Source organism: Octopus bimaculoides, chromosome 24 (assembly GCF_001194135.2).
Source record: "Octopus bimaculoides isolate UCB-OBI-ISO-001 chromosome 24, ASM119413v2, whole genome shotgun sequence".
Lineage (NCBI taxonomy): Eukaryota > Metazoa > Mollusca > Cephalopoda > Octopoda > Octopodidae > Octopus > Octopus bimaculoides.
The window spans coordinates 3,401,164-3,412,246 of record NC_069004.1 but is presented as its reverse complement, the minus strand read 5'-3'; the positions used below and the strand labels follow the sequence as shown (position 1 = coordinate 3,412,246).

Genomic DNA, 11,083 nt, shown 5'->3' with positions numbered 1-11,083 from the left:
AGGAGCGGGTTTGTGGTAAGTGGATAGGTGGAGGGTTGTGTGTGATACCTTTTTTTTAAAATTCTTTTATTTGTTTGTCATTTGACTGCGGCCATGCTGGAGCACCGCCCTTAGTCGAACAAATCGACCCCCAGGACTTATTCTTTGTAAGCCTAATACTTATTCTATCGGTTGTTAAGCGATGCTGGAAGGACGGGCTTCTTTCAGTTTCCATCAACCAAATCCACTCACAAGGCTATAGTAGAAGACACGTGATTCGGGTACCACGCTGTGGGACTGAACCTAGAACCGTGCGATTGGTAAGCAAGCCACTTACCACACAGTCACTCCTACGCCTATGTGGCATTAAAAAAAATTTTTTTTATTTAACCTCTGGTCAACCCTTGCCAAACAGACAGATACGATCAAAAGATAGTCTACTGGTGACCATTTCGATTTTATATTTATTTATTTATTTATTATGCAGCATCTATTTTCTTATTCTTTTACTTGTTTCAGTCATTTGACTACGGCCATGCTGGGGCACCGCCTAAAAGGGTTTCTAGTTGAAGATATCGACCCCTGGCCCAAATATTCCACCCATTTTGTATTCAAACCAACTAGATTTGACCTTTCATGCCTGCTCTACAATGTCATTCTAAAAATGATGACATCATCAAAGCCTCAAAGCTTAATTTCAAAAACAAAGTGACTAAACAAACTTTATATTTGACAGAGAAACCTGAAAGCTAAAGGTTGAAAAACAGAACCTACGGATAAACCATGGGTCTTTTGATAATTTGAATCAGAGATTGGATTAACTAGTTTTGTCTTGCATTAAGGTCTTAGGGATCGGCTTCTTTTCCTCGTTGGTCAAACTACCAAACAGTTGTTTTTTAGTTCCCTGCCATTTAGTTATCTCTGATCATCAACAATCCTGCTGTGGCCATCCCATTTTTTTTTTTTTGGTCCTTCTGTATATCTTGCGCTACTACATCCTCAAATCTGCCTTTCCCATTTTAAGGAGGGAAGTGTGTGTGTGTGTGTGTGTGTGTGTGTGTGTGTATAGCACTCACTTTTGAAGAGTGTGTACAATTGAGCACTTCATACTGTTTCTGAAGAGGGAAAACTACAGCTTCTAAATGCACTCTTCACACGTGTGTACCTAAGTATTCATAATAGTGTGTAATCTGGATTTTAGACCAGTCACACTATATTCCTTGCATGTCTTCATCATTTTACAGCTGTTTTCCATGCTGGCAGGGGTTGGATGGTTTGACAAGAGGTCCCTGGGCTCCATTTTGTCTGTTGCCCTTCCTAACGCCAGCAGCTTTACAGAGTGTTACTAGGTGTTTTTAACGTGCTCCCTGCTTGTGTGCTTTTACATGGTACTGACATGAGTGCTTTTGTGTGGCACCAGCACGAGGCACTTTTGTGTGACACCAGCACAGGGCACTTTTGTGTGACACCAGCACAGGGTGCCTTTGTGTGGCACCAGCATGGGGCGCTTTTATGTGACACCAACACAGGGTGCTTTTATGTGGCTCCAGCATGGGGCGCTTTTGTGTGGCACCAGCACAGGGCGTTTTTATGGGGCACTTTTGTGTGGAACCTGCACGTAAGGGATAATTAAACATGCTGGCATCAAGAAGGACATCTAGTCTCAAAACAATGTCTCAAAAAAACTCCTCCCACCCATGCCAGCATGAGCAAAATGTCTTCTGTTGTAGAGTAAATGATACGACCCAAAGGAATTGGTGATGGTATGTGTTGATAAATAGTTGGTACACAGCTCGGAAGTGAAATATAGTGGTTTATTGTGAAGAAGAAATGTCTAATGTTTTTAGTACAACACACACACACAAGTATGTATATATGTATACATACTCATGTACATGAAAACACGTATGTGTGTATATACATACACCTATATATATAAATGTGTATTGTTACTATTTTAACATGACATAGCATCTAAATAACATTCTCTTTTAGGATGTATATAATTGAGCACTTTGTGTTGTTTTTAAAAGCAGATGAAACAGCTTTTAAGTACACTCTCCTATCCATTCATATGTACACGTGTATGTATATGTATGTAGACACAGTAAGGTCTTAGTTAAACATTCCGAATTTAATGGATGAAATGCATAAATGAATAATTTTACAAAATTAAGAACTTATAAAAGCTGAAGCTGAAGTTCATCAACTGTGTTTTTGAATGGGGGAGTGAGGGAGCTAGAAATAACAGTTCTGTGTGTGTGTGTGTGTGTGTGTGTGAGAGAGAGAGAGAGAGAGATTTTGATGAATTCAAATGTTTATTAAATTTTGTTGGAATATTAGGGGATTGGTGGGGGTTGAAGAAGAAGAAGAAGAAGAAGAAAAATGAAGCGTAAAGTTGAAGAAGCATGTGTGTTAAGTAGCTTGCTTACCAACCACATGGTCCCGGGTTCAGTCCCACTGCGTGGCACCTTGGGCAAGTGTCTTCTACTATAGCCTCGGGCCAACCAAAGCCTTGTGAGTGGATTTGGTAGCCGGAAACTGAAAGAAGCCCATCATATATATATATATATATATATATATATATATATATATATATGTATGTGTGTATATCCCCAACATCGCTTGACAACCGATGCTGGTGTGTTTAGGTCCCCGTAACTTAGCGGTTCGGCAAAAAGAGACTGATAGAATAAGTACTAGGCTTACAAAGAATAAGTCCTGGGGGTTGATTTGATTCGACTAAAGGCGGTGCTCCAGCATGGCCGCAGTCAAATGACTGAAACAAGTAAAAGAATAAACAAAGTGAAAAATCGAGAAACTACTAGAACGAAATGGCTAGCGAGCATCATGATAAAGAACGATCCAGATAAACGAAAGCTTGTATATGTGCACAAGCTAGATGGTGCGAAGAAGAATGTGTATGGGAGATGGGGGGTGGGGCGGAGATGTAGCTGCTGTGCCAACTTTGATTGAACAGACATTTTCAGCAGTTATTGCCTTCTCTTGTTTACTATTTTTTATTAGACGGTTAAATCAAAGGATCTCTGTGTAGTAATATTTTCTGATGGTATGGGGGTGAGTACAAGGAGAGTGTGTCTATCTCGCTATTCGGAACCATTAAAAGGAGGCATTTTTTATTTCATTTATCTCCCTCTGGCAGATGGTGCTGCTTGAAGCGTTAAGACTTTCTCATTCTGTTGACAAGCCAGTTTGTTCTACTTTTGAACGGTTTGCCCTTATACCACAGCTACGTCTCCTCTGGTTGATCCACTTGCCTTGTTTGGAGAAATTCCACTGAGGGAGACTGTGCAGAAGCGTGTTCTGTACTGGTGCAGGCATGTATCTGTGGTTAAGGAACTTGCTTTGAGGTCACGTGGTTTTGAGTTCAATCTCACCGCACAACACCTTGGGCTCGTATCTTCTACTATTGCCCCAGGCTGGCCAGTTCCCTGCCAGTGAATTTGGTAGATGGAAACTTGTGTGGAAACCAAAAATATGTGTGTGTGTGTGTGTGTGTCTTTGTGTGTGTTCTCCACTAGCACTTGTTTAACCCCAGGTTGACCCTGATTGAGCAGACCCATAATCATAGGCAATCCAGCCTCGATGATCCTGTCTTTTTTAGGGGAATCTGTGACCTACATTGTCCAATCTCTTCCTCCTTAGTTAACCCTTTAGTTTTTCAGATTATTCTGTCAAATGTAATTCTTATTTACTCACACCGTTTTGGATTTATCATACGTGAGACTTCAATGATGTAGTTGTTTATTTTTAGAACGATATTGTAGGGTAGGTGTGAGAGACTGGATCTGGCTGGTTTAAACATAAAACGGAACGTTTTCGCCGGATATGACCATTTTGAATGCTAAAGGGTTGAGTCAGTTACTTAGTAAAGTCTTCCAAATTCTTGATATGTATGTGGTGCCTGACCTTGGTTATTTATAACTTTTTTATAATTTTATTTTTCGTGAACAACACTGATAATATTAGATTGTGACCAGAGTTAACGAGCAATGTGATTCATAGCATAGAAAATGTGACACAGTCGAGCTTGTTTATAAAATAGACAAACATGTTATTTTGCCTATTCACCTCACTCTCCTCTCCGGCACTTGCAGACTTGCATTGATAATCAGTTCCAAGACATGTGACTTAACTCGGAAAAACAATGCAGCATGAAAAACATAGTATATCCTTACCAGAGTGAAACAGACTTCTTCATCTAGCCAGTCGTGCTACTTCAGGCTGATGACGAGCAAAGACTCAGAAACATGTCCCTGAATGCAGGCTAGGCTGGGTGGAGGAGTTTGTCTCCCCCTCGTAAGGATAAGGGTACAGGAAATGTGTCAAGGCCTAATAGGAAGCGGTCTGGCTTCCTAGGGCTAAACAGCAGTAGTATATTCCCTTATTGGGACTGTCACGTTAAGTTGACAGTATACAACTACTTTATTAGTTTATATCTGTTTTAATAAATAGTTTCTACATATTTCCACATGTATTTCAGATGTATTCCATTCCAGCCATTTATATTTGCAATTAGTCGCTATACAGCATTCATGTGGGTAAAGTAAAGGTGCATGGCTCAGTGGTTAGAGCATTGGGTTCACAATCATGAGGTAGTGAGTTTGATTCCCAGGCTGGGCTGTGTGTTGTGTTCTTGAGCAAGACACTTTATTTCACGTTGCTCCAGTTCGCTCAGCTGTAGAAATGAATTGCGATGTCACTGGTGCAAAGCTGTATCGGCCCCTTTGCCTTTCCCTATATAATAGGCTTCTTCTAGTTTCAGTCTACCAAATCTACACACAAGACTTTGTTTAACTCAAAAAACTATAGAAGACACTTGTCCATGGTGCTGCACAGTGGAACTGAACCCAAGACCACACTGCCGCGAGCTTCTCAACCACACAGCCATGCCAGTAATACACACACACACACACACACACACACACACACACACACACACACACACACACACACACACACACACACACACACACACACACACACACACACACACACACACACACGTATGAAGAGTGACACAGAGAGATGTAAATAGAATTCAAAATTTGTGTTAATTTTTGTTGCTTAAAATCTGTTTTGTAATATCTTGAAAGATTCTTAAACTTAATACACAAGTCTGTAAAAAAAGTGGGGGAAAAATCTAATTTCTAATATCAACTGAGAAAATGTTAGCATGTTAACACCTGAACTGTATGCTTGGATATAAGAAAATTATGTCACAAATATTGATTTTTTGTTAATGAAGTCTTGAAATTATATCTCAAATGTTTTTCATTTCATGTTTTATTTTCCTGTTGTTGATTTCATGGTAAATGTATGTTGTTAAGGAATACCCATTCATAGAAATTTTAATGTCTGAGCTGATGATTCCCTATGTGGCCACTTAACCTGCTAGAAATAACAATACTAGTCTTCTTTAACCCTTTTGAGACCCTATTTCCAATGAAATTCGTTATCCTTCGAAAATAATTGACGTTTTTATTATTATTATTATTATTAAAAGGGGTGAGCTGGCAGAATGGTTAGCATGTCTGACAAAATGCTTAGCGGTATTTTCTCTGACGCGTTACATTCTGAGCTCAAATCCCACCCTGATTAACTTTACCTTTCATTCTTCTGGGGTAAATAAAATAAAGCAACAAAATTTGAAACCCTAATTATTAAGAGGGGGCTGTTGATTAATCAGTATTGTAAGCGCATTCGATCTGATGAATGTTATGTGGTATTTTTGCTGCTTCTTACGTTGAGTTCAAATCTTGGTTGGGCCAGTTTTTGTTTCTATCATTTTAGGGTTGATAAGTGATAAGTACCAGTCAAGTACTGGGGGTCAATGTTATCAACTACCCTCCCCCTCAAAATTGTTATATGTCTAAATTAGAATTAAGTAGGTGGTGGAATGGCAGTCATGAAGTGTTCAGCAAAAATGCCTTGTGGTGTTTCTTCCCGCTGTTTGTGTGCTGAGTTTACATTCTCCCTAGGTTAACTTTGCCTTTCATCTCCCTGGGACTGATAGAATAAAGAATTAATCAAATTACAGGGTTTGTGGTATTGACTTAAATCCACCCCCTCAAAATTGCTTAATGATATGAAGCTGGTGTTTAGAACTTAACTTAAAAGACTTTCAAAATAAGGTTTTAATTAAATTATGAATTCCTTAAAATGAGTGGTTTTGTAATACCAGGATGCTTGTAGGTAGATTTGGTACCAAAACGATCTTTAAAAAAAACAATAAATAAATCACACGTTATCATCTGATTGAGCTTGCTTGAGCATTCTAAACCCATATATGCCATCCTTTGGGGAAGCATCCAGTATCCCTGCTGAGTCGATCTACATTGTGTTTAGAATGATCAGCTCAAATAAGGCCTTTCTTTGACATCCATAGCAGTGGATCACATGTCAGTTCTTGCCAACAATGTCCTGCAAAGGCACAAATGCCTTTCCCTTATCACACTCTGCCATCTTAAAAAGCTGGGTCTAAGCAAGAACTACCTGCACGATCTCAATGTTTCTGGGCCCCATATTACCACCTCTTCCTATGTATCCTTCAGTAATTTTTCTATCATGAGTACATGTGCGGATCATTGGTGGTGTTGTTAAGCCCCCACATCAATTCTGATGAAGTAGACTTCTCAAAGCCATTCCAGACATGGCCATCCCACCTCGTTTCACATGTGTAGGCAACCCAGTGCCACATTATCTCATGTCCTTTCGTAAGGTGGTAGAGTATGAGGGTATTTGGTTGCTGTTTCTAGCATATCACACAACCACGTAGAAGCAGCCTAGCTGGGCTCATGCATGTGTATGTGTATATATAGTCTGGCCGGGTGTTGGTTTGGCATCTACAGATTATCTTGGCTTATCACCTGTTGATAGGTCTGAGTTGCCAGGAAAGTTCTCCACAAATTACTTCAATTATCATAAATGTGCTGTGCCCCCCCCCTCCCATAATTAAAGGTTGATTAGACATGTCATTATTCCATCAGTCTCTATTTTAGAGCAGCAGACATTTTGCTAAGTTTAAACATAACTACATCTTTTTTATGCTCATACTGCTTACTACCCAAACAATTCCCCCCTAGTTGGCACATTTAATTATTTCATGAGTGTTTTTTCCAGTGAAACAAAGTGTGTTTTCTGTTATATTTCTGAATATAATCAAAGATTTGGAAGGATTTAGTCAAAAAATAACTAATTTTGTCATGATTAAACTTCTGTTTGCCAGATAATATGAATTATGATGGAAAGTTTTGTTTTCAGTATGAAAGCTTTAAACAGAAACAGTTTTGTATTGTGAAACTAGAGGTGAACTTAGGCAGATTGGTGCGAAAAAGGGCTAAAGTACTTAACATTTCAATATGATGTCATTTACTTAACCCTTTTGTTACCACGTTTATTTTGAGATGTTCTGTGTTTCTTTCAATTAATTTTAAATATAATAAAGAATTTAGTAAAATAACTTAGTTATCATTTAGCTGGTGTTAGGAACATAAATTGTGACTAAGGTTTGGTGGAAGATTTTAATTCAAAACTTAATGAAAACAAGACATTTGTACTACAGAGCCAGAACCGGTTTCAGCCGGGTTGGTATCGAAAGGGTTAAACCTTTCTTGATCAGATTTCTAATGAAATCCTTTCTTTGTCGGTGTTTTTAAATTGATTTTTGAAAATAATCAGGATTTTGAAAAAGTTTGCTTTAATTAACTTTTTCCTTAATGACGTTGGTGTTTAGAATATAATTTAACCAAAAAGTTCTCCCGTTACATTTTGTAATGTGGAACCAGGAGAGATTTTTCAGATTGCTGGTATGAACACAGGCAATCCATATTCCATGCCCTTTTTTTGGGGTAGGGGTCTAGATAATCTCCCATCTCACATAACCCACCCATTCTCGACAGTTTTAACAAAGTTGGTATTGTTTTTACTCCCATTGCATGTCCAAGCCATCGTAGTTGTCTTTCAAATTTAGAAAACAATGGTTCTAATTAACATACTGCCGTTTTTTTCAGTTTCCTGCTTCAATATCATTACTCCTGGCGATCAAAGCTCAACTCAGTCATTTCCTGTCAATATGGTATATGTATTTCCGTTTGCCGTGTTTCATGGTTGTATCCAGCATGTTTTAAGTGTGTTGTGTTATTGATACTCCTAGAGACAGTCTCTCTACTCCTTCGGCACTTTACTTCTGATGCTCATTTGTGTGTCCTAAAGCTATCTCCCTCTCGCTACCTCTCTCTCTCTCTCTCTATTTTATTTTAGTTTGTTTTATTTTATATCCTCTGGTGAACAGTAACATCTTTGGTTGTGGGTTTCTAACGAGCCAGTCACTGGTTCACAGTTTAATTAACAAGGGAGCATTTGTGTAACTTGGGCAGAACAAACACTACAAGCAGTTTTACTTTGAAAGCACTGGTTTCCCAGTTTCTTGCTTATGTTTACATCTTTCGCCTCTGCATATTATTAAAACACACATACACACACACCTGGCTCAAAGCTACCCCTTTCAATGCTGTGTCACTTCTCTGTCGAAAGGGTCTTGTTTTATGAGTTCCTTGACAACCTCACTATTACAGATGCCATGCGTAAAAGCACCCACTATTTTCTAAACTGGTTGGCGTTAAGAACATCCAGGTGTCAAAATCTCGTCAAAGTGGACACTGGAAGTCAACACAGAGCCCTTATGCTGGTCAGTCTTTGTTGGACTGTTCAGTGCATGCTAGCATGGAGCGCACCTTAAACAGACACGATGACATAATGGGTTTCTGTTGAGTTTCTATCCACAAAAACCTCTCTCGAAAGACATTGGTCAGCCTGAGGCTGTGGTAGAAGACGCTTGCCCAAAATACCTTCATATAGTGGGACTGAACCTACGCTTGCAGTTTACCAACTGTTTCTTGAATTATACAAGTAATACAAAAGAGGTGAGAGCAAATGAAAACGGGAGGTTTATATGGTTCTGGTACTTCTAATATTAAATCTCTCTTTTACCTTTCTATCACTCTCACTGATGTTAAATATTGGCTTTCTAAATAGAATTTTATATATATATATATATATATATATATATATATATATATATATATATATATATATTCTTTTATTCATTTATTCATTTCAGTCATTTGACTGCGGCCAAGCTGGAGCACCGCCTTTAGTTGAGCAAATCGACCCCAGGACTTACTCTTTGTAAGCCTAGTACTTATTCTATTGGTCCCTTTTGCTGAGCCACTAATTTACGGAGATTTAAAATACAACACATACATAGCTATCTGATAAGCTTCTATTTAATTTCTGCCTACCCAGCCTCACTCACAAAGATTAGGTCAACCCACTGCCTATGGGTAGGAGACAATTGCCCAAGGTATCATCTAAAGTTGTGGTTCTCAACCATTTTCTACCTGTGGACCCCTTTCTTCTCTCTTGTCTTGTAATGACATTCACCCAGGAAGGGTTAAGCCGGCTCCTATTGAGTTCACTGTATTACGGTTCAAAGTGGTCCCTGCACGTCTGTCTGCAGGTTAATTCTGCAGCATGTTGAAGCCATTCCCGGTTCCAGCAACAAACACCAAAAGTTTGAGGGTCAGTGACGGGTTCCATTTCTGCTTTGACTGTCATGAACCACGTCTTCAGCTGACCACATCTCCGCTTGCACCGACCTGAGGGGTGGGGATCTGGTGCTATGGCCTTTCACTGCTATTTTACTCTACAGGACCTCCATAACCATTCAATGAATATATTTAAAAAAATCCTACAGTATTTTTATAACTAAATATTATTAGGAGTTGTATTAGAAGATTAAAATATTTTGTGCATTGTAGTAGTAGTAGTAGTAGTAGTAGTACTAGTAGTAGAAGTAGTAATAGTAGCAGTACACGCAGTTTATCGCACATGAATTTTTAACAAAATCTTATACAAGGCCCCAGGGGCCATATGGACCCCAGTTGAAAAACCACTTATTTAAAGGGTGGTGTTTGGGCGAATGTTTCCTATTTCATGGTTTAACCACACATCCATGTTTATGTCTTCCGATGGCTGCTGTAGTATTATAAGAGATAATACTGTAATTTGATTGGTTTAATCTCTAATTAAAACTTGGTGTAGATGAGGTTAAAAATTATAATCTTATTAACGACTCATTGCAGACTTCTAATCAGCCATACTGTTATTCACTTGCAGCTAATAATTGTGCCCGCGAGGATCCACTAAATTGTGCTTTTGTGTGAATTGAGTTGTTGATAAACTAAACGCATTTTGTTTGTTATGAAATCTTGTCTAGTAGCAAAACAACATGTGTGTATGTATATATATATATATGTGTGTGTGAGTATATATATAAATGTATGTATACGTCTGTGTGTATCTGTATATATATATATATATATATATAAGTCAGTAAATAGTGGGGTTGTGTTAACCGCACGTGGAGAAATAATAGGAAAATGAAAAATAATAAGGCAGAATGCTAAACTGAAAGCATATTTTAATAAAGATTTCTCTAACAGGCTTTCATTGCGAAGCAAATTTTCAAGAAGAGGCAGAATGAAAATGTTTTTTACAAAGAAGTACAAAATGAAGAAAATAATATATAAAAAAATAAATATACCAATACATTATATTGTCTTTGAGATTTTGAAGTTCAATGGTAATTCATGTATAATGGTTGAAAAAATAAGGATGCATGAGAGTTGTGTTAGGTTTAAAGAAAGGGCTAAAAGTTTGTGTTAAGCAGGAAGTGTGGTGTCAAAACAGGAAGTGTGTGTAAGGGGAGACAAATCTTTTTAGTTGGAGTTATGAACTCTTCCTGTTGAAAAAAGAGTTCATAGCTCCAACTAAAAAGATTTGTCTCCCCTTACACACACTTCCTGTTTTGACACCACACTTCCTGCTTAACACAAACTTTTAGCCCTTTCTTTAAACCTAACACAACTATCAATTCTCATGCATCCTTATTTTTCCAACTATTATCTACATAGATTACCATTGAACTTCAAAAGCTCAAAGACAATATAATGTATTGGTATGTTTATTTTTTTATATATTATTTTCTTCCTTTTGTACTTCTTTGTAAAAAACATTTTCA

The 11,083-nt window shown here is 38.1% G+C and overlaps 1 protein-coding gene across 4 annotated transcripts in view; it reads left to right on the top strand.

The window, feature by feature from the left end:
- Positions 1–11,083, top strand: part of LOC106868768 (serine/threonine-protein kinase prpf4B) — a 45,907-nt gene that overhangs the window by 11,548 nt on the left and 23,276 nt on the right. For 2 of the 4 annotated variants that reach the window (XM_052976239.1, XM_052976238.1), the window contains exon 2: positions 8,013–8,077. The exons of the other annotated variants lie outside the window; for them this stretch is intronic. In XM_052976239.1, the coding sequence (XP_052832199.1) occupies positions 8,075–8,077 (3 nt within the window). In that variant the 5' untranslated portion in view covers positions 8,013–8,074. The remainder of the gene's footprint in view (positions 1–8,012; positions 8,078–11,083) is intronic. 4 annotated transcript variants of the gene reach the window in all.